Consider the following 23,974-nt stretch of genomic DNA (forward strand, 5'->3'; position numbering starts at 1 on the left):
AAAACAATGAAAAAGAGTGCAGCAGTTGCTTCTTAATCCTGTCCGATCACATTGTATCAAATAACACCCTCTTTGTATATAGTTTCATTCCTCTGTTTGAGGGGATAGAGGGCAGAAATTTGCAAAATAGTAATTCAGGTATAATTTCAGCTCTTTTTTGTGCATGTGGCCAAACTCCGTTTGACTCTTGCATCATGCATGTGTACAATGGCCTAATTGTCCATGTTGAAAATGTCGTGTCTTCATTGTGAGTTCGTTACTATGTCAGTAGGCAAATATAGTCTGCGTGTAGGTTAGTCTTGTACCTGCATTTTTTTTTTTTTTTGGGGTGGGGGGAGACATTGGCGAATTTTCTTCATCGTTTTGGTCGAATGTGTGAAAGCTGTTTCAGACAAATGACCCTTCCCTTTCATTGGGACCTTGTTTCACGTGCCTTTCCCTTTTCAGTTGCTCGAAATTCGTCCCAAACTGTTATATATGCCACCCTTAAACCTTCACCCTATGCATGATGCATCTTTGATTTAGCCATTGCAATCCTGTTTAGGAGTAGATTTTATGGTCTAGAAGTAAGCAGTAACTAGTCTTTTTGATGTATACTTCCTGTGGTAATTTATAGAGATAAAATTTATTCTTCTATTGATTGTTCTTGCAAGCTCTTTCCACATAGTTTTAGTGTTTTTTGCTGTCAAAAAAATCTGCAGCAAGAAGGTACAAAACTCAAACTCATTAACTGATAGAAGTGCGTCCTTTTGGCTTCTTTGAAAATACAAGATGGGAGAGAGTGCTGCCACCTACAACCACCACCAGCGCGGTCAAATATTTGACATTTCTGTCGATGTGCCACCACATTTTAGCTCCAAGGGTATCGATGATGATGGTCGACCTCAAAGAACCGGTACATGTCCCACAACATCCCCTCTCATAAGCGATCAAAGTGGAATACTATTTTAACTCTCCTAATATTTCTCTCTCTTTGTAGGGACTGTTTGGACTGCCAGTGCGCACATAATAACTGCGGTGATTGGATCAGGAGTGCTTTCCTTGGCGTGGGCTATAGCTCAGTTAGGATGGATTGCTGGTCCAACTGTGATGTTCTTGTTCGCCATTGTGATTTATTACACCTCAACTCTCCTTGCTGATTGTTATCGATCTGGGGATCCCTTATTTGGCAAGAGAAACTATACTTATATGGATGCTGTTCGATCCAATCTTGGTACACTACTAAACCTAGAAAATTCATCAGCAAGACATTTGTAGTTTTCTTAAAATCATGTTCACTTTTCTTTATCAGGTGGATCTAAAGTAAAGTTCTGTGGCCTAGTTCAGTATATGAATATCTTTGGAGTGGCCATTGGATATACAATTGCAGCATCTATAAGTATGATGTAAGTATAATTCTTGCAAGCTGCTTTATATATAATCTATTGTAGCTTTTGATTTTAATTTGTTATGGCCATTGCAATGAACAGGGCTATCAAAAGATCCAATTGTTTCCATAAAAGTGGAGGGAAAAATCCATGTCACATGTCTAGCTATCCATATATGATTGCTTTTGGGATAACACAAATCCTATTCTCTCAGATTCCTAATTTTGATCAAATATGGTGGCTCTCAATTGTTGCTGCTATCATGTCCTTCACCTATTCTTCCATCGGATTAGGCCTTGGAGTTGCCAAAGTTGCAGGTCCCTAATGTTCAATTTGGCATAATTCAGTGATTCGAAAAAAAAAAAAAAAAATTCGATTAATTACTAAACATGGTTATATTAATTTTATACCACAGCTAATGGAACCATAGGAGGTAGTTTCACTGGAATAAGCATTGGAACTGTGACTCAAACACAAAAGATATGGAGGAGTTTCCAAGCTCTTGGGGACATTGCTTTCGCATACTCATTTTCAATCATTCTCATCGAAATTCAGGTATATATGTATAATACTGTCCAATACTGTACAATCTAATTCACATGACGTGCGCTCACATTCTTGGTTGTGTAAATAAACAGGATACAGTTAAGTCCCCACCATCAGAAGCAAAAACAATGAAGAAAGCCACACTAATAAGCATTGCTGTAACAACACTCTTCTACATGCTGTGTGGCTGCATGGGCTATGCAGCATTCGGAGATCTTTCCCCTGGTAACCTCCTTACGGGATTCGGATTCTACAACCCGTACTGGCTTCTTGACATAGCAAACGCGGCCATTGTAATCCATTTAGTCGGAGCCTACCAAGTTTACTGCCAGCCACTTTTCGCCTTCATCGAAAAGTATGCATCAGAAAAATGGCCAGAAAACAAACTCATAACCAAAGATGTCAAAATCCCAGTTCCATTTTGCCAGCCATATGATCTTAACCTCTTTCGATTAGCCTGGAGAAGTGGATTCGTAATTCTAACCACTGTTATATCAATGCTTTTGCCTTTCTTCAATGATGTTGTGGGAATTCTTGGAGCATTTGGATTCTGGCCATTGACTGTGTATTTTCCAATAGAAATGTATATTGCACAGAAGAAGATAGAAAAATGGAGTACAAGATGGATTTGCCTGCAAATGCTGAGTATTGCTTGTTTAATAATTTCAGTTGCAGCAGCTGCTGGTTCCATTGCTGGTGTGGTGCTTGATCTTAAGGTTTACAGGCCATTCAAGACTAGCTACTGAGATGTTGAGCTATTATACATGTTCAAATGTGAAAGTGTGTTGTTAATAATTAATATATATATTTGTTTTGGATTTCCTTGCAAATAATTAGCAGCTTCATAATTGGAAAAAATTGCACCTTTTTCTTGTTTTCCAAATTCTCAGCTAATTATTTAGCTTTGGAAAAGAGAAAAAATGGGAGTAATACAAATTAAATCAATTAAAATTGAAAACTCTTGAAATGTTTCCTCCATGGTAAATTAATAATTGATTTCTCCTTGAATTTTTCATGATACTTAAATTTCAAACCTACAATTTTTATTTTTTTTTGAACGATTTCCAACTTATAATTGTCTTACACTTAGATCAGCTTAAAGAGCACCAAAATTTATAGTTGTAGCGTAACACATATATCGATTTCGAGAGATATAGTTTAGCCCCCGTTTGGTACTCATTAAATTAAATTTTATTACATTTCATTTTTCTCTTTCCAATTTTCAACCATACAATCTTCCATAAAATAATATTGCATGTAAATCGAAAATTTTTCCTTCTTTCTCAACCCCTCATTTAAAAAAAAAAAAAAAAAAAAAAAAAAAAAAAAAAAAAAAAAAAAAAAAAAAAAAAAAAAAAAAAAAATTTCAATCATAAAAAAAAAAAAAAACTATTCCACCCATTTTCATTTCTAAAAAATGGGGGCCAAACCGAATATAATGTGTGATTTTCAACGAACTCTTTTGCTTACAGACTCCAATAAATGATCTATATCTTAGTGAATTCTAACTCGTTTCGAATGAATTAGTATCACTAGATGGCTAAAATGTTGAACAAAAAAACAAGTTGTAATTGCATATTTGGAACGTGTTTATAAACAATTTAAATCATAAATTAATAAAAATTGGTGGTGAATAAGTGAATAATATTTGTACGTTCCACGGAAAGAATCTTAAACAGTTTATTTAGTCAAACTCTAATATAAGCATACCGTGCAATCTTTATTAGTAGATTATTATTGAAATATTTTTTGTTTTTAAAGAATTAATCTAACTTGATATTTGATTTTATGTTACTTTATAATTCAGCTAAAAACAAGTGAAAATGAGTAGTTTTTAACCGTAATGAAAAAAATTAATGTTACTATTTTAATGGATTTAAATATTTGCCACGCAATTAATCCATTTACATATTTATTTCTAAATTAATTTGCTACAAATTAGTAATGAAACTAGCACAATATTAATAATAAAAAAAAATCACATTTCCACATTAATTTATTGATATTTTAAAAAATAGAATGTCTTATGTCATCATGAGATAAATCTGTGTAATTTACACCAAGATGAAGAACCACGAGACAAACGTGGAACCTAATATTTATTGTCGGACAGACGCTTCACCAAACCAATTTTTGTTCTTTTTCGACAATATTAGGATCTCCGGTATGCCACGTAATCCCTCTCTCTCTTTGTTTTCATTCGCTAATCTTAATTTGCCGACACTAATATACACGCACAAATTAACTACAACACCAGCAAAACGAACAAATATTATAGTTCACTGAAATTTCGTTATCTTGTTCTGAAATTGAATGTTTTGGTGTCCTGTTCTTGTGCGCAATTATTTGATCCCTGGTCTTTACGAATAGGTTAATAAAGGGTTCTTGAGGGAGAAATATTGTTTCCAATAAAATATAATTCCGGGTTCTGTCTCATCCGAGCCAGGACCAATAATAAGCATCCAAAGTCCATTAGTTCAGGAATCTTGCAAACAAATTTTTCAAAATTTGGGTGAAAGATAGTAGCAGTAGTTCTAAAAGAAAGAAGTCACAAGTGGAGAAACTTTTATGAGGGGTGGACAGCAGCAGTGAGGAGGGTGTTTCTGAATGCTGGATCAATGAGGAGAATATTGGGATTCGGTAGGACCGGGATTACCGGGTCCAAGAGCGACATTTGGCTTTTGGGTGTTTGCTATCAAGTTGCTCAAGATGATGATAATGTGAATTCTTCGTGTTCTGATCCGACTGAGAGCGAGGGTTTTGCTGCTTTTGTTGATGATTTTGCATCGCGGATTTTGATCACATACAGGAAAGGTAATTCTATAGACTATGTCACTATAGTACTTGGAGTCAATTTGTGTATTGATGAATGATAATGAAAATAATGGGGTTGTATTTCTTTTGGTAAATCTGTAGGGTTTTTACCTATTGGAGATTTGAAGTATACTACTGATGTCAATTGGGGTTGCATGATTCGAAGCAGTCAGATGCTTGTTGCTCAGGCATTTCACTCTATCCTCTTCTTTAGCTTTGTTATGAATACTATCCATATCAACCTTCATAATAAGTGTACAATTTATTATCCTTGTGCACAGGCATTCCTCATTCATAGATTAGGAAGATCTTGGAGGAAATCTCTGCATAAGGTAATTTTTGTTCATGGAGAATTTGATTGACATGTAGCAAAAATTTGATGACACGATCATTTCAGCCATCTCCAGTTTGTCTTGTATATGTTCATGTTGTCATATTGGTGTAATTCTAATTTCGCAGCCACTCGATCAAAGTTATATCGAAATATTGCATCTTTTTGGGGATTCTGAGGACTCACCGTACTCTATCCACAATCTTCTCCAAGCTGGAAAAGCTTATGGCCTTGCTCCGGGATCATGGGTAGGCCCATATGCCATGTGCCGCACCTGGGAAATTTTGCTCCGTAGTAAGAGGGATGGGACTGAATATGGAGAGTTGTCTAATCTTATGGCTATACATGTGGTTTCTGGTGATGAAGATGGGGAAAGAGGTGGAGCTCCTGTTCTTTGCGTTGATGATATTTCACAAAACATTTTTGAGTTTTCTAGAGGCCAAGCCGATTGGACTCCTATCCTCTTGTTAGTTCCATTGGTTTTAGGACTGGACAAAATCAACCCAAGGTATGTTTTTATATTTGAGCCTGTGGGTTTGGAAGTACCTTATAGTTAAAATTCTAGTTCTTCCACTTCTTGTAGAATTTCAAAGTTAACTGTGTTCGTGCTTGCTCAGTTGTCAGTTTAGAGGTGCCCAATCAAAATTACCATAAAATCCAATTAATGTCCAAGATTTGGAAAAAAAATAAAAAATAACAGTAATCTGAATTCTTCAAATGTCTATATCACAGCTGTTATAAAATCAAGCTAATAAATGAAGGATGTGGAATACCATCTATGCATGTGAAGTCCATTTTCACCTTCATAATTCGTCTAACATATTAAGACTTTAGAATATAACCAATATGTTTATCCAAACATGCTCAGAGTGGACAAATTAGCAAAACATATCTCAATGCATAAGTGTTATTAGGAAAGCTAAACATTCATTTTCATTGGCATCAATGAACCTACAAAATTAAAACCAAAGAACTTGAAAGTGAATTGTGAACAATTTTTCAGTAAATTCATGCAATTACTTTTATTAGTTTGGCGTGACCCATTTAAATCCTCTCCACTTGCCGAAAATTACTTTCTAATGCGTAATCCTTACTAGCATGTTTCGTGAGGTGGGCAAACACTTGACCCGTCATGTTGGTGCATGCTTTTACTTTTACAATTAGATATTGATTTTCTGGAATTGCTACTCTCTTGCTCTGAACTTGCATCACCATGGCTTAAGACATTCATTAAGGATCCTTTTGATTACAATAACAGAATTTGGGTAGAAAGAAAACGAATTTCAGGAAATTGAATTGTCTAGAACTTGTTTTATTAGAAATTGTCAATTAATTGTGTTTGGTTGACATTATTTTCCACCTAAAAAATGTTTAAATTTTCCCCTTCAATGATAGGGTTATGTGGAGATTTTTTTGGTCGATGTTATTGTTATTCTGGAAATGGGGCGGAGAGGGTGAGAAATGGGACTGGGGAAGTGGCGTGAAAACAACAAGAAAGGGAAACAATAGGGTTTGGCGTGAGAAGAAAGAGAAAGGGAATGTGGGTTTGTTTCAATTGCCAAGAAAACAAAAAACCACTTCACCTATGAGAATTTCAATTCCTCATTTTTCGTGGGATAAGGGTCAAGTGACCGAAAATGAGAAAAGCAATTGCCAAGAAAATATTTCCTATTAAACAGGCTAAAAAGTGGAAAATGGTGGGATAATTTCCATCTTCCATGGAAAATTTGCCCTATCAAACAAGGCCTAAGCGATTGCATATGTGTGTGTGTGTGTCTAAAGCCTTTCGTGAATTGCAGTCATCTATAATGATACTTTATTCTAGTTCTAGCATGGAAACAAAATGCATAGCCCAAGTAGCAAGTTAAGGTGTATAGAGAAATGCATAGTTTGAGGCAAAAAGCAAATCTCATTCATGGTTGAAGTGAATCCCACTCAAAGATATTAAGAAAAAAGATATAGTTGAAGCATATCATGGCCCACAACTTTAGTGTTTGGATTCTTCCAATAATTGCATGGCCATGTTAACCATGTTGTGTAGAGGAATTTAGTAATATGGTTCTGGTACCTTTGTCTCCACTAAATCTACAAATTAAGAAAATTGCAGTTTGAGTGGGGGAGGGTAATTCTTGTCTATGTAGTTTCAGCTTAGGTTAACTAAATAGGATATTTATATGGGTTTTATAAATGGGGGTACTGAGAAAGGGCGCTTTTGATTTTGAGGGAAAAAATAAATAAATTGGAAAGAGTGTGCTTTGGTGTTTGTTGACTATTAATCCAGTAATAACTGAAGAATGTGAAATGAGGTCGGTATTTGGGACTAAATCAGGAAAGACACCAATAAATCTAGAGATATCAATCAACTAGTATACTGTTGAGGAATATATTCTTCAGGTTCCGTGGGTTTTTGTTAATCACAGTCTGTTCACTCTACGAGTATATACGTGCATGGCATACATTTACTAGAGATCAAATTTGTACTTGGGTATATAACGATAATATTCCTTTAATGTTTCTGAATATAATAAAATTTCCTCAGGTATCTTCCTCTATTGAGTGCAACATTCGCATTTCCGCAAAGCCTTGGTCTTTTGGGTGGCAGACCTGGTGCTTCAACATACATAGTTGGGGTGCAAGATGAGAAAGCATTTTATCTTGATCCACATGAAGTTCAGCAGGTGCATGCAATTCCTCTTGTAGAAGTCTCACAGCATAATCTTATAAAGAATAGTTTGTGATGTTCTTATTTAAAATTTTCAATTGTTGGTACCTACATCACTACTGGATGACATAGAAATTATGAAAATGCTAGAGAGGCTTATGCCTAGGCCAGAATATGGTGCTTCTGACTTCTCATTTTTACATTTTCATTGTGCAATGGGTGCTGCCTCTATCTAAAAAAGGACCAAGTTGGAAGTTTTGCTTACACTGGGTTTTTTTGTACTTGTTTGAAAGTTAATATATCATTTGTAGAACATTGTGTCAGGAATAAGGCTTAGTTTGTTGTTGTTGGAGAACATGCTTTCGCAAACTTTCCATATAAGTAATATAATGATTATCGGTGAAGACCATGTATAATAAAACATTTTGGCCCAAAAAAGCTCAACGTTTGACTGTGTTCATTGGGGATAGTTTTCAACTTTCCTTTATCTACATTGAGGTCCTCTTCTGTAGATGCCGACAACAGAATTTATAATTATGTCTACTTATTCGGTTTTGCTTATGTCGGCAAGTCTTTACTAGCCATGTTAATTTGCACCACTTTCTGTTGGAAGGAATTATACTGACCTTAGATTTTGGAGATGGGGGTTTTAGCTCTGGTATTTTCTTGCTTTGCTTGTAGAATTCACTATTTCAAGTTTTAAAATCATCCCATGTTTGATTATACTTGGGGAGCTCTAGAATTGCAATTCTTCTTGCATATCTTATGCTTTAACTTTCCATGAATCATATATGAAAAACCATAATGGTTTTGTCTCACTGAATACCTAGAAGAATAGATCTTCACTATTTCCCGGATCATTGTTAACTGAAGATTTGGTGTTTGATGAGAAAAACCAAATGTTTGAACTTTCGAACATAAGCTGTTATTTCTTTTAGAATGACCAGAAGGAGGGAGGACGGATGTACCTGTTACTGAGAAAAATGGATTGATTGGTTAGACCTGTGTGTGAATTAGCATGAATCTCACTGGCTACTCTGGTGGCTTCTGATCACAATTCAACTTATTTGACTTGTTTAGATATGGGGTTCCAACACACTTGATAAGCTAGATATTTGGAAAATGGTTTCTGCTGCAAAACTAAGGACCCATTTGGCAGGACTTTTGATTTTGCTTTTGTTTCTTATAAAAGAGCTTCACGTGGAAGCTACCTTAGGACAGCTTCTTCTAAAATCTCTTCTAACTGGACAAAACACTTTTGGAAAATTATTAAAACAAGTTCAAAATTAGCTCCTAACTTTCTGAAACTATCTTTTCTTTTTGAAAGCCATGCCAAATGGGCCCTGAGAGTTCGATTAGAAAATAGAATTAGCAACTTTATCCATAGCTTCAATCAGCTCTCACACTCCTTGTCACATGGTTCTTGTAAGCCTTTCTGAAATTAAGTTTTTTAATCTTTTTGTCCCATTGTAACTATGTACCTTTAATATAAGATGTCTGCTTTCTAGTCATGGTGTTTTTTGCAATATTTTGTACCTCTTTCATTTGTGGAATCCTTGGGTATGATGACCTACAAATAGGACCAATTCTTATAATTTGATTGATCAACAGGTTCTCAATATTAAACTGGATAATGTAGACATTGATACTTCGTCTTATCATTGCAAGTAAGTTGATGCTTAGATCAAATTTTCTCAAATCATCTCTGATTGATGTACCATTTTTCTTTTCCCTTTTCATTCTATGTTTAAATGCTTTTCATGGGCATCTTTTTTATATAATGTTATTGGATCGTGCTTCCAGTGTTGTGCGGCACATGCCTCTGGATTCAGTCGACCCATCCTTGGCGATTGGATTTTACTGCAGGGACAAAAGTAAATCACTTTCCTCCTCCATTCGCTGTGGTTTATTTCAATAATTTTCACTCATTACTTTTGCAACAGATGATTTCGATGATTTTTGTTTACGCACATCAGAGCTAATCAGTCAATCGAATGGTGCTCCATTATTTACAATAACCGAGACCAGAAGCTCTCCAAAGCCAGGCGGTCACGATGGCAAGTTGCAGGATAATGCTGGTAGTCAAGATTATTTTCCCACTGGCGATTCAGAGGATTGTGCTCAAGAAGACGACTGGCAATTCCTCTAACCTGATTAATGCCATGTTCCATGACGCTTCAGATATAGAAGAAACCTGTATATAATCTTTTAGTTTGTAAATTTGTTTATTTAACCTGCACCATAAATTTATTCTTCGAAAATCTTTTCCCTTCCAATTTCATGTTTGTAAACTAAATCTTAATTTTTTGGAAATTTAAGTTGTGAGGTTATGCAGTGGGCATTCTTTTCATTGAAGATAATCCATATTTAACTTTGTGTATCATTTGGATTCTGTGTTGGCTCCAAATTCCATCTTGGTTTTGGATTGTGCATTTCAGTCTATTTGAGTATCTGAATGTATAGAAACACTTTCTTGTTGGTTCTCTTTCAATGTAAAAGTTACGTCCATTCACAACATAATTTAATAGAAAGTCAGTTCTCCCTATTGAATGAGGCCCAAAATACATTGAGGAAGACAACAATCTTTAATTGTCTATTGGCAACGTTTTTGCTTTTGTTTTTACTTCTTATAGAAGAGGAGAAAGCTACCTCAGACCACTTTTCTCGAAAAGCTCTTTTAGGCAAAAGAAAAAAAAAAAAAAGCACTTTCAAAAAATTACCCGAGTTATTCCCCACAGTAGCATCTTGTCCGTCTGCTCTTTTTTTTTTTTTTTTTTTTTTTTTTTTTTTTCCATCCTTGAATGATGCTTCGACACGTGTACTTGTACCAAATTCTGTGTAAAAATCATATACCTCTAGCAAAACTGAAATTATGCAAACATCTTTAAAGTAATTTTTTAGTTGCAGATGTAATTTTTAATTTTTTAGAAGTCATGTCAAATGGATCTAACCGTGGTAGGAACCTAGGAAGAGTTGTGAGATACACAAGTCTTGTGTAACATGAGGATTATGATAGTTGTAAACGAATCACGTGTTCCCAAGTTATGTTCAAGTTGGAGGTTGAGTGAATTGATAGGTAATTTAATGTTCAACTTTTGCTATATAATTTGCAGTTCACCAATTAATTATTAACACCTCATTTTAAATTAACATGTCATCGATGTGGTGGGTTAGTGTTAAAATTAATGAGGGTAAATTTGAAATGATAAGTTAATTTAAGAATAACGTGGCAATAATTAATTGGATGGACAATAAATTGGATAGCAAATCTCAACTCGTGCCAATTAGCTCTTCCTAGTTAGGGTTTTGTTCTCCTCCTCTTGTGGTTTTGAAGTCTGCTATTAATGTGCATGTATTACAGGACAATAATACATGTACTTTGGGCTAGATTTAATGGATTAAGATGGTTTTATTAGGTTGTACACGTAGCATGATTTGATTTTTAAAACTTGTTTTTCACATGTCACGTTTTTTAAAAATACATTATATTTCAATTACATTTATAGTTTTTTAATCTATTTTTATCGGAATTTTTTCCTCAACCTTACATTGTAATATAATGAGAATGAGAAATAGAGCCGTTATGGGCCCCACATCAGATATAGAAATTCAAAAATAGTGGCTTGATGTGATGGATTACGGTCATATTTTTCGTTTTAATGAGGTAAAAATGTGGCTCAAACAGGGGCATAATATCAAAGATGGTATTCGGGAAAATAATTTGCTAGCCTTCTACAAATAAGAGGTAAATATTTAGTTGCACTTTTTATTATTATTTAAAAATAATATGATGGGCAAATATATATATATATATAATTAATAGAAGGTTGCGTTGGAGATAAAAATGCTATAGAATAAAGTCGAGACATACATTTTACAATAAATAAATGTTAAGGATCCTTAATGTAATTAAAATGTGTTGCGCTTATAAGAAACTGAGGTGTTAGTACTTAATGTAGCCACCCACCTAAATCAGAGAAGAATAGATTACAAAACCAACCAACTTGAATAGATTACAAAACCAACCAACTTTAAATGTGACTCTCCAAAATCGATGCTTGGTTTTTATGTAACAACCTTTTATCGGTTTCAGAAGTTACGATGTTTGCAACGTCCAGAAATGTTGTATACTCTAATAGCACTTTTATAAGCACTTCTAATAGAATTAATTAACTCTTTAGATCTATGTTCGTATAAACTTAAAAGGTGAACATTTCAAAAGCTTAGTCTCTGTTTGGCAAATTCGTGCATGATTTACAAGGAATATTGAGATGAATTGTAGTTGCATCCCATGAAATGTGTAAATAATAATATTTAGCATATTTTGATCATTATGATAAGATGAGGACTGAGTATTATAATTTTGAGGGGAAAATTTCATATGCAATTGTCTAACTTTGACAAATATACTCTGTAAATTTGTCTAGATTTTTAATTTTTGTACTAGTTCATCCTCATTGGATAGAGACTATATATATATATATATATATATATATATATATATATATATATAATAAATGTGTGTGCCACTTCGATCAATTAATTTCAACAAGAGTTAAAACTCAATCCGTACTACAGTCGAGTTCAATTTCATATTAATATAAAAAATGACACTTTAGTACTCGTTTTTATTGGTACCTTTAATAGTTTATTTAAAAAGTGATTAAAATTTTACCATCTCTGATTATTATTATTATTATTATTTTAAACGTACTTAAATTCAAAACCATCAGTCAGTTATGATCTGTCTACTACATTTACTTTTAATTTAAAAATACTACTATCTAGCACCACTATTAGAGTACGATAGTTGGATAAAGTTTGGTGTACATAATTTTATGTACACAAGGGTATGTGCTCATGAGTGTGGAACTGAGTGTATGGAGATCCTTATGTATATAAAATCATCTAAATCAACACAATCCGAGATAATCATGCTTGATAAGTTGAATTAAATTAGTCAGGTGACGTTATATTTAAATGAATCTATCATTTTATATCATAAAATTGTCACCTAAATTAACATTAATTTTACTACAGTAGGCTGCAATAGCACATGCCAGCCATATCTATCGCTATAAATATACAGTATGTTTCCCTTGTCAATGGTAGAAAAGATGCTCTCCCTGCCTTCAAGAGTTTGAGAAATTTTTAGAAAACAAAAATACTTAAAATCAATAAATATTTATAGAGAAAGTGATACACTGAGAGAGAAAGGAAAAAGATGACACAGGAAGGCGAAAAGCATAGTAGCAGTGAAATGGTTCGTAGAGTGCTACTCATATCTGCTGGGGCTAGCCATTCTGTAGCCCTCCTCTGTAAGTTTTATAAAACAATCCGATGAATTTAAGATTGATAATGAAGAACAAATTCTTTCATTTAGGTTTTGCTGTTCATCTTTCGTTAAAGAATTTGATTTGCTAAATTAATGTTTTTTTGCATGGACCAGAATGCTCCACGTTACTACTGATTTTGATCCTTCTGAATTTAATGAGGGGCATATCTGTAACTTTAAGGTTAAACATATCTTGCACAGTTGACCAAGGATGGAGAATATGCATCTGTCTAATTTGTCAAATTTTTGAATGCCCAAGAAGTGAAAGTGCTAAATTTTATTCAAATTTTTTTTATCGTTCTAGGGTTAGTAGTATGTGGAATCTGTGAAATATAGAGCAAAGAAATTTAATCACTGATATTCTACTCTCATGATCATGTTAACTCAAGGAGTTCTATTTTATGGATGGTGGCAGTTGTTAAAAATGTTAAATGCTTCAAATATTTAAATTTTAGTATGCAAAAATAATTGATATGATGCAGTTGGAAATGTTATTTGCTCTTGGGGAAGGGAAGAAGATGGACAGTTAGGCCATGGGGACTCTAAGGATCGGCTTTCTCCTACTCAATTGAGTTCATTGGATGGACTAGATATAGTATCTGTAACTTGTGGAGCTGATCATACAACTGCATACTCCCAGTCCCAAATGCAAGTTTACAGTTGGGGATGGTATGCATTTTTTCCCTTCAAAAAATTCTTTGATGTTTGTCGAATGAAGTTTGGAGTTGAACGAAATCTTTATTCTGTTGAGAAAAACATCTGGCATTCTTGAAAAATCAAGTTTACGATTGCTTATATTTCCAATTTCTAAACACTTGACTCAGTGTAGATACTAGCTATTGTAGTTTGAGGAGAGTCCTGCAGCACAGCATTTTATTAACAATCAACGGACATTCAGCTACGTTTTAGACATCACGTGACTATTCTAAACCTTAGGCCTAATCATGTAATGTTCCATTGCTTCCTATTGTTTATGTTTTGCTTGATTTAATTTCACCATCGTGCACGACCTCAAAATATGGATGATTGTTTTTCAGTAATCCTTCACTGTTTATTTGGATGATTGTTTTTTATTCATGAATAACCAAGTGAGAGTCTTGAATGACTATGATGCAACACACACAAACTAATGGGTTTTCTCTGTAAAAACAATTCTAGGGGTGATTTCGGGAGGTTGGGTCATGGGAACTCCAGCGACTTGTTTTCTCCTCAACCAATCAATGCATTACAGGGTTTACGGATTAAACAAATTGCTTGTGGGGACAGCCATTGTTTGGCAGTGACCATGGAAGGTGAAGTGCAGAGGTTGGTTCTGCTTCAAGCCATTCGATGTACTTTGCATATACTTTCCTCGTATTAGTTTATAGCTCCATCGATCTAATTTTTCGCATTCTTCTACACAATCACAGAATACTATATCAGCATAACTTGTTATCTAAATTCCAAACATTGTTTTTCACCCCATGTTTGCTGACTTCAAATTGAAGATATACAAAAGAGCAATATCTCATAACTTAGAAACCCTGACAAAGAGATTTCTATGTAATTTTGAAATGTAGGAAATACGAGTATCTTGTGAGTTATTCTTTTGTTGATGATGGTAAGGTACTGCCCTGATCCCGTGTTAAAGCATAAGACTTACAATTCTTCAAACTTTTCAAATTGTGCGAAGCAACCACAGTGTTCTTTTTTATTTTGAGCTTCTGTAATTTGTGTACTATTAAATTTCTGTATGTAAGCTACATCGAAGGTAGAATTATTTCAATCTAAGAATTTTTTTGAGTTTTTTCCCGTGTAGAAGCATTAGATTGTTAGTTTGTTTTGAATTGTGATATATCATATATCTAAATGAGTTGAATGTTTACGCTAACTGACATTTTTGCACTTCTACTCGATTAAAGTTGGGGGCGAAATCAAAATGGTCAACTAGGCCTTGGGACGACGGAGGATTCTCTTGTGCCATGGAAGATTGAAGCTTTCAAGGTACAATGAATTACTTATTACATCGATAAGTTCTGATTGCTGCTTTCTTTTCTCTCACTCATTTATTCCATAGAGGTGTTTTCATTTTTTTCCCCTGCTATTGTTTCTCATTCCAGCAGTCTTAGATAAAATAAAACTAGAATGTGTCCCAAGAAACGGAATGCTATATGTGCTTGTTGCATTAGCATGACAGAGTTTACCGAAAGTATTCATGTGAACAGGGAATTGTCTGATCTTTGAAGCTTTCTTTTCATTTTTCTAATTATCAAGTTGTCTGATTTCAGTTTTAACAAAGTGCAAAAAATTTCCACCTGGAGTTTGTATTGATTTTATTTATCCTGTTCTCATTTAATGCCTATGAAGATATAGAGATCCAGATAAATTTGTAAAAGAGAATATGTTTAACTCTGCTACCATTAAAAAGATGTCTTAATGAATTCACACAATGAAAAGAAAAAGCAAAAATGAAAAAATGACATAATATTTAAAATTGTTTGTGTGTTAAACGAATTTAAAATATTTGTTTATGCTCGATTTGGAGCCGACAAAGCGTGATAACATATTAACATCAGTAGCAAGAAAAATTGATGCTGTCTGTCTCTTCCAATTAGTATTAATATTCTAGTGAACAACAAAATGATAAATTGAGTATTTTGATCATTTTATAGATAAGCCACTTGTACTTTCTGTAGAGAGTATCTATCAAAATGGTCTCTGCTGGTGCTGAACATACAGCTGCAGTAACAGAAGATGGTGACCTTTATGGCTGGGGGTGGGGTCAATATGGAAATCTGGGATTAGGTGATAGAAATGATCGCTTGATTCCCGAGAAAGTTTCAACTGTCGAGGTAGGTTTGACAGTGAATATCCACATATTTTTGCTGTAACCAATGAGCTATCAGGTACTGTTCCACTTCAAGAACAACTGACCCTGTGACTAAAATGCATCTCCAACTTTAGTCTCATTCACCTTCTTTCGTTTTTCTCCCCAAGTCACACTAATCCAGAATTGCAGGGAGAAAAGATGGTTATGGTGGCATGTGGATGGCGGCATACAATAGCTGTCTCCAATATGGGTAGTTTGTATACCTTTGGGTGGAGCAAGTATGGTCAACTAGGACATGGAGATTTTGAAGACCACCTAATCCCTCATAAGCTAGAAGCCTTGCATGAAAAATGTATTTCTCAGGTAATTTTTCATTTCCGACACAAGTCAGAATGTTACAAATTTGCATGAATTTTTTAGGTATGTTTGATTGTAGAGGATTGAAGATGAGGAGAAGACTCTGGAACCACATATTCCTCTCTTTTGGCCTACCAATTAAACTGAATCAGAAAATTTCCAGTACTGTATTCTGTAAAGCCCTTGGATAATAAAAATGTGGGAAAGCTGGAGAGAAAAAGATAAACTATATTGTTTTTGTACTATTCATGTTATTGAGGTTCTTGCACATTTTTCTTTTTCGCTTCCAGATATCGGGTGGTTGGAGACACACAATGGCACTGACAACAAATGGAGAACTTTACGGTTGGGGCTGGAATAAGGTTCAAAATTCTAGTTTCTTCTTGATTATATAGCCTGAATATAATCTCATTATGCATATCATCGTCAAGCAGTTCTTTTACACATAACTAACTTTAAATTATTGTCTATATGTTGATATATTTTCATTTTCAACCTTTCACTCTGCACAGTTTGGACAAGTTGGTGTTGGTGACAATGTTGATCATTGCTCACCTGTACAAGTCAAATTTCCACTTGACGAGGCAATAGTCCTTTTCTTAATGTTATTATTTTGTCAGTTCCAAATACAAAAGGCTGGTTCCGATTCTAAGGTTTTCCACTTCAAATTTATGGCAGAAAGTAGTAGATATCTCATGTGGTTGGAGGCATACACTCGCTGTAACGGAAATGCAGAATGTGTTTTCGTGGGGAAGGGGCACAAACGGACAGCTTGGCCATGGGGATACTCTGGACAGGTGATTCTGAATACCTTGCGAATTATCCGAAGACCGCAAAGTTCTGTTCCTCGAACTGTTTGTTTTCCTTTCGAAGTACAACTACAGTCCAACATCAAAATTGTGGTTCTCATGGGAAGAATCTGGAACTTTGCTTAACTTTCGACTATACAACTTGAAACAAATTATTGGCGCTCTCTACATTGTTTTAAATTTTACAGAAATGTCCCAAAGATCATTGAGGTATTGAGGATGGATGGATCAACTGGACAGCAGATAGAGGCCTCAAAAGTTGATATATTATCGGGTTCTGTACATGATCTAACATTTCATATTTCATTAGTTAGAATTGTTTCAGTAAGTTAGCATGAACTGATCTTCAGTATACTTATGGTTTACATATACAGAAAAAAGTTGGGTCTCACCATCTGACAGATATGCTGTTGTTCCTACTGAGAACGTAAGTTCATCTTAGCATGGTTACATGACTAACTTGTCAACCTCTCTTAACTCAATGTTTATACGAAAAAAAAAATAAACATCTCTTGAACCGGAGTCTTTAGGATGAACATAACTATTGCTGCAGGTATCATTTGGCGGTAATGGTAATGATGTAAATGTCCCTGAGAGCGATGTAAAAAGGATGCGGATATGAATTTCTTGACTTCCACGAAGTGAAGTGCGTCTCCTTGTTAAACTTGTTTATATGTTGTTTAGAGGAGGAAAAACAGATATTCCTCCTACTCAGTTTAAGTTCATGTTTTCATGCAATTTGTTAATGTCACACTGATTAATCAGTGTAATGTGTGGGAACAAATTGATTAATCAGAAGACACTGTCATTTCGAAATGAATTATTCAAAGAGGAGATTATTGTGAACGGTTTTAGGTACTGACGTTCAATCTCAGACTTCACGTTCGCCTATTGTGTATGCAGTATAATTGGAAATGTTCCAATTGATTAGATAATATTTGCTCTAGATGAAGACTGTTCAAGTACAACAAATTTGTAAAAAGGCTACCAAAAAAAAACTGGCTTCTGGTTTTGCCCACATAAACAGCAGATCCACTAATTGACCCAATAAATTATACATACAAAGTTGAGAGAGAAGAATATATATTGGCTTTTAAGATGGGATTTTGAGCTTCAAGTAGAAATTTGTGGCCATATGGTTGAAATTGGAATCCCTTATATCTCTTGATACAGCATAAACCTGGAGAAGAATACATTGCAGCATGACCGCGTTACACAGATGATTTCAAGGAACATTGTATGCAAAACCAGTACTATAAATCATTGTACTAAGTGCATGTTTGGTGCGAAGTGGACAACACAATGGATTATAATTTAATTTCTTTTTTTTTCTTAGTAGTTAACCACTTCAATGCACTCCACCCTACTGAAACACAAGCCATAAATGACAAAAGCAAATTTGGCAAACTGGTTTGCAAGCAGTGATGAGAGAATTGAAAATCTGAAGCTGGGGCAGCATACCTTGATTTCCAAGACAAGTTAAAGGAAATCAAGAATCGGGCTATTTTGTTTAGGTCGCAGATACAGCGTCAAAGGAGTGCAAAATTTGTTCCAGAGTCATTCTTCTCTCCATATCCAGAGGGTCATCTAAACCATCAGAGTGAGCAATATTCAAAAGGTAGAGCTTCTTAGATGCCACAAATGCAGCAGAAAAGACCCTCTTCAACCCTCCCCTGGTGCTATCAACCTTGTATTCAAACTCGTATACTTGAAGGTCTCTGTGACCTGATCGCTCGGAGAAAGCAATTACCTCGGCTTCTTTTGTGCTTTCCTACATAATTGAAGTTCTTTCTCAATCAGGTCTAAATCCCAAGAGATTCAAGTTACCTATAAAGACTTGTCATCCAGCAATAATGTCCATTAATAATGAACACAGAAAATTCTGATAGATTTAATAAAAAGATTACTCATTTTTCCCTGGAATAAAGTTCAATCCTCCTATATATTAGGGTTCAGCCTACTTTGCTAATTTATTTCAACCGGTAACATTTTTGTTTCACCTTTCAATCCATCACAAGTAAAACCACATTCCAATTTCATTACAACGTATAATCACGCTTCAGAGACCAAGGCGGAAAATTATAATTGCAATTTGCAAAACAATCATATTATAAAAATGTTACACTTCACTAACCTTACGCCTTTCAGCCTGGATAAGTTTATCTGCTACAAACTGAGGAGTTCCATATTCGCCGAGACTCGAAATCCGAGTTGGGTTCACCACTACCCCTATATTGTTAGATTTCTTTTCTGAATCCTCAAATAAAACAGTTGCCCCCGCCTTTTCAACCTGATAAACCCAATAGCATTTGGGTTAATTCCCAAAACAACTTCACCTTTCATACACCGGCATAATCATGTGTGGGTGTGATTTAGTGCATTATTCTACTCAGAATCGGTGAATTCTACTCTATTAAAAACCCAAAATTTAATTAAAAAATCCCATTAGAGGTAGGAGGAGAATGGACCTTAATCCAGGAAGAGGGTATAAGAAGAGTGAATCCTTCTTTGGGATCAGTGTATTGTTGAAGCTCCAGTAACTGAGAGGCCAGTGCCTTAGAGAAAAACAAGAATCTTGATAATACATCTCCGACAATGGCGAGATTAACTAATCTTTTGCTCACAACAACTGGAAATCTACTGCTTTCTGTAATAGGATTAGAAGAAGAAAGTGTTGAGACCGAAGTGGTAATTTGGGGTGGTTTGGGTTTATGCGGCGGTGGAGATGAGTGTGTGAGGCTGAGGTTTTGAATAATGATAGAGTTGTGGTAGTGGTTTGAAGGGGCAATGGAAATCCAACACAAAGCCATTGCCGCGGCCAATGGAGAACTTTTGAGGGGCCGATAGACTACTAAGTAAGGGCTTGTTTGAGCTGTGGTTAAAAATAAGAAAATTTTTTAAATTTATGTGTAATATTATTTTATTGAAGAATGTGTGGTTGAAATAATGTCAAATCACTGTTTAAAAATATATTTTTTTGAAAATAATGTAGCTCAAACAAGGGCTAAATAATATAACATGGCTTTAATTTTTAGCTATACCAAATAGAGAATTATATAATTATTTAATTGAATTTATTATTTAATACCACATAGTTTCTACTCACGGGGATTTTAATACCAATTAGACCACTAACATTATTCGATAAAACATGGACGTCAAAGAATTTTGCAATGGTTTGCCATACATATGACATTGAATACCCATGCGAAACTTAGGGTTCCCAAAGCAGAAGAAGTCATTCCCAAGCCAGCCTATCTCCAATAGACCCCCACCTATAGGAGCGCGCTTGTTTAAACATGGCCTACGCCGCTATGTGGCCCTGTTCAAGCAATATAATCTTGCCATAAAAGACTTGCATACTTTTAGAGCACATTCGGTAGTATTACAGCCCATACATATAGCTCGTGACAAATCTATTAGGCCACATGGATAGAGAGAATTCGCTCCGTGACTTATAGTTAAAATTTGAGAAGTGTAAGGCAGCTCAAGATTAAGATACATGTACCTCATAGCATCTTGGCAGGATTGGCGTGAAGTTCATTTAGAAAGAAACGTGATGCTCATTACAATCTACTGGCATGACTAGTATTGGGTGAACATGTCATACTAGAGATTAGTTGGGCTGTCCCTTTAGGTTGATTGATGCAATCTCCTTTGGGACTTGGGACTATAACCATTTTAATCAAACTTGTTGACCCCATTTTTCGTAGAGATTACGTGGACAATAGATGTCGGGTCCATGTAAGCAAATTTCAACACATTTTGATCGAAGATTCAGATGGAGAAGGGTGATGATTATGGAGGTGGAAGATGCTTTATAACACGAGATAAAAAAAAAATGTTCAAGCACTAACAATATGGTCAAAGATGTTTGCAAACAAACAAACAATCACAAATAATTCCACCAAAGTAGAAGCAATCGAAACTCAAGCAAATAAATATAGAAGGAACAAGATAGAAGATTGAGTCTGATTTTCAAGTATGTAAAGTTTGCCCCTTATTTCAAATGTTACAAAAGTTACTATTTATAGAGTTTGGGCCAACGTGGTAGCCGTTGGATTAAAACCACACGTCTTTATCTCATTAACTGGGCCTTACATCATAATCTGTCATACATTTAATAAATTGACAAAAGGGTTAGCCACCCTATTCCTTATGCTAACAATTCTGACATTCATTAACATAAACGTTACATCAATCATTCCTAGAAATACTCTGTAGATTCCTTGGAAAATAGCAGGGGCTTCAACTTAAGAGAGGGCTTAGAACAAGGAGATAGTGCTTTGGTAGATGTGCTTCGGAACAATGAGGTACCACTTTAGCAGAGGGGCTTTGGGACAATAAAATAGTGCTGAAGCGCACTTCAAACAATAGTGTTGACCAAATGGGTCTCCGTTGACTGTTAGATGTCTCCACATGGCTTCCACTAAGAGTTTCAGATTATGAGGCATAATAAAACCATTAATAAAATTCACCTTATTTTAAATTAAATCCCAATTTTTAAACATCCTAGTCTTCCCACATAATTTCAAACATTATTCAAATACCACTAAACCCTAAATCCTTTCTTACAAATATCAAGCACATCATCACCCTTTGTCATCGCTACCACAACTATTGAAACCACCATCTTCGTTAGAATCTTCACTAAGATGATACCACCATAATTTTTACAATTATTTTCATTGCCAACATCATAGATAGCATCTTCTTTGCACCACCACACCATGTAGCCACCACCAACTAGAATGGCACAGATATGCAATCTACTTGTGTGTGTGTATATATATATATATATATATATGGGGAGGTCGAAATATGGACCAAGCAGGAAAATTCGTTGCCACGCTACCAGCTGCACGCTCACTTCCTGCTCCCACGCGAAAAATAGTAAACTGGCACTAGCCTGGCTCCAGCCTATCGCTCTAGCGACGTCTTCGTCGCTCGTTTCCCGCCAAAGGGCGCTCGAGCTGTGGGCTATTTCATCCCGTGATTTGTTTCACATTTGGACTCTTTTTTATGTTATTTCCATTTTTAAGACTCTTATTAGGGCTTGACATGTACCCCAACATATAGTTGGCCATTTTTCATAGTTTGTACTAGTTAGATTTCATTAGAATCATAATAAACACACAATCTTTGTAATTCTTTCTTCTTTATAATAAATTCTTAATTCCTCCGCCAATTTCTTGTATTCTTCCTGTGCTGTGATCTTTACTTCATATCTTGCCATATAACCTCATCTTCTTAATTGTATAACAATTGGTATCAAAGCTTAAGGTTTGATTTGTTCGATATTTTGTTCTTGTGATGGCAATCATAAAGTATGATATTTTAATTTTGGATTGCAACACTAGATTCTCGTTTCGTAGGTGAAGATATGAGCAATGCTCGCTCATATGGATTTGGACGACGCTTGTTGGAATTTGAGAAGATGTTCTCAAATTGGTAGATGGAGGAAAAACAATGTAAAGATCGAAAGGCTCACATATTCATCTTCATCTTTCGAATCATGTTCTTTAGCATTTTGAAGGAGAAACCTCAACTTTGTTATTATCAAAGTTGGAATAGTTATGCATGATTAAGAGTTTAAATAACAGATTGCACCTAAAAATTGTGTTTGTATTCTCATCGTATGATAGAAGGTATATCCTTAGAAAATCATCTTGTTGTCTTTAAAGCAATTATCACTGGTTTGGAACCTTGGAGGGTAAGTATAATGAAAATTGTTTGTGCTTGATTTTATTGTGTTAATTGCCCGTTTCATATATGTTGTATAGAGACACGATCTTATATAATCGTGATACTTTCACCATTGAAAAATTATATGATGTTTTGTTTTCAAAAGAGAAGATGAAGTATTTTGTTGAATCAGAGACTTAAGGAAAATGCTTTGTTGTTCATGGTGGTAATATAGGGATGGGTTGAAGTCTAACTTCAGTAATCAAATTTGCAAAGGTGTCTATGTTATGTTGGAGGAGCAACGAAGGTCTCAGTTGTATGTCTTGCAAGGTTGTGCAGAATATTTAAGATCAATCAACAAAGATTTAGTTCTTTGGTGGCTATTTAGTTTGGTACAGTACAGTTGCAGTTTGGCTTGGGATCCATGTTGAAGAATTCTTCTCAGTCGAGTTTAGAGGTTATGGATAACACTTTTCCACCACCAATAGTGGTGCCATTGTATACAATTGCTAGAGATAAATCCAAAAGAAATATTAGGCCTTCACATAAGTGGGGAAAAGCTGATTTAGGTGTATATACTTTAAGTTTGGTTGAAGGTGTTGAGCCTAGTGAAAAACCTTCTACAAAAGCATTTTGTAGTGTTGATTCTATTCAAGAAGTGATTTTGCCCTATTTGGTGATTGTTAATTTATTTTGTGTTTTTGTTGCTCGTGTTGATAATTTGAGCAAATTTTGGGAACATGAGATAATTCTTTTGAGCAGTGCTTGGATTTATTTATCTTAGTAGGATTTTATGGAACAAGTGGAGAATTTTGTTCGTTGGAGAATTAGCTAAAGTACTTGTTGAAGAGTTCAATTTAGAATTTTTACCCAGGTGAAGAATTTTTGAAATTTGACTCATTGCATGAAATTTGATTCAAGGTGGAGATTTGTTAAAGTTTGACCCAAATTCGATTGGATATTTGTGAATTTGTGGGATTGGATTTTGAAGAGGTTGACGTATGGACTAAGAAGGAAAAGTCGCCAATACGCCACCAGTTGCACACTTGCTTTTCGCTTGAGTGCAGAAAACAGAAAGGTGGCGCCAACCTACCATTCAAGCGGCGACCCCCATTGCTCGCTTCCCCCCATGGTTGAACTTTAGCAACAGGCTATTTCGGCCCATGATCCATTTCGCATTTTTACGCATTTTTTGATATTATTTCCATCTTTGAGATTCCTATTAAGGTTAGATATATACCCCTATGTATAGTTGGATC

The 23,974-nt window shown here is 35.0% G+C and overlaps 4 protein-coding genes across 9 annotated transcripts; 3 read left to right on the forward strand and 1 right to left on the reverse strand.

The window, feature by feature from the left end:
• Positions 1-2,738, forward strand: LOC111367850 (amino acid permease 3-like). 2 transcript variants are annotated; one of them, XM_022988919.1, is made up of 7 exons: positions 1-138; positions 702-895; positions 980-1,213; positions 1,292-1,385; positions 1,470-1,684; positions 1,783-1,922; positions 2,006-2,738. In XM_022988919.1, exons 2-7 carry the CDS (start codon positions 772-774, stop codon positions 2,657-2,659), a joined length of 1,461 nt encoding a protein of 486 aa, XP_022844687.1. In that variant the 5' UTR covers positions 1-138; positions 702-771; the 3' UTR covers positions 2,660-2,738. The 2 variants fall into 2 exon arrangements, with proteins under 2 accessions (XP_022844687.1, XP_022844688.1); XM_022988920.1 differs by having other exon boundaries at positions 772-895; positions 2,006-2,659.
• Positions 2,739-3,965: 1,227 nt separating this feature from the next.
• Positions 3,966-10,070, forward strand: LOC111367853 (cysteine protease ATG4-like). Of its 2 annotated transcripts, XM_022988924.1 has the most exons (9): positions 3,966-4,077; positions 4,284-4,727; positions 4,830-4,915; positions 5,009-5,059; positions 5,187-5,566; positions 7,598-7,736; positions 9,332-9,387; positions 9,524-9,594; positions 9,664-10,070. In XM_022988924.1, exons 2-9 carry the CDS (start codon positions 4,532-4,534, stop codon positions 9,867-9,869), a joined length of 1,185 nt encoding a protein of 394 aa, XP_022844692.1. In that variant the 5' UTR covers positions 3,966-4,077; positions 4,284-4,531; the 3' UTR covers positions 9,870-10,070. The 2 variants fall into 2 exon arrangements, with proteins under 2 accessions (XP_022844692.1, XP_022844691.1); XM_022988923.1 differs by having other exon boundaries at positions 3,982-4,727.
• Positions 10,071-12,806: 2,736 nt separating this feature from the next.
• Positions 12,807-17,876, forward strand: LOC111367854 (ultraviolet-B receptor UVR8-like). 3 transcript variants are annotated; one of them, XM_022988926.1, is made up of 12 exons: positions 12,807-13,038; positions 13,538-13,724; positions 14,214-14,360; positions 14,957-15,038; positions 15,731-15,886; positions 16,054-16,227; positions 16,512-16,583; positions 16,734-16,805; positions 16,900-17,018; positions 17,219-17,304; positions 17,405-17,457; positions 17,584-17,876. In XM_022988926.1, exons 1-12 carry the CDS (start codon positions 12,945-12,947, stop codon positions 17,650-17,652), a joined length of 1,311 nt encoding a protein of 436 aa, XP_022844694.1. In that variant the 5' UTR covers positions 12,807-12,944; the 3' UTR covers positions 17,653-17,876. The 3 variants fall into 3 exon arrangements, with proteins under 3 accessions (XP_022844694.1, XP_022844696.1, XP_022844695.1); XM_022988928.1 differs by having other exon boundaries at positions 12,810-13,038; positions 13,566-13,724; XM_022988927.1 differs by having other exon boundaries at positions 12,810-13,038; positions 13,571-13,724.
• A 69-nt stretch (positions 17,877-17,945) lies between these two features.
• LOC111367855 (psbP domain-containing protein 2, chloroplastic) lies at positions 17,946-19,886 on the reverse strand. Of its 2 annotated transcripts, XM_022988930.1 has the most exons (4): positions 19,499-19,886; positions 19,165-19,320; positions 18,492-18,801; positions 17,946-18,210 (listed from the first exon to the last, which is right to left on the reverse strand). In XM_022988930.1, the coding sequence occupies exons 1-3, from the start codon at positions 19,838-19,840 to the stop codon at positions 18,541-18,543; spliced, it is 759 nt and encodes a 252-aa protein (XP_022844698.1). In that variant the 5' UTR covers positions 19,841-19,886; the 3' UTR covers positions 17,946-18,210; positions 18,492-18,540. The 2 variants fall into 2 exon arrangements, with proteins under 2 accessions (XP_022844698.1, XP_022844697.1); XM_022988929.1 differs by having other exon boundaries at positions 17,954-18,801.
• Positions 19,887-23,974: the final 4,088 nt, after the last annotated feature.

Source organism: Olea europaea, chromosome 18 (genome assembly GCF_002742605.1).
Source record: "Olea europaea var. sylvestris chromosome 18, O_europaea_v1, whole genome shotgun sequence".
NCBI classification, from domain to species: domain Eukaryota; kingdom Viridiplantae; phylum Streptophyta; class Magnoliopsida; order Lamiales; family Oleaceae; genus Olea; species Olea europaea.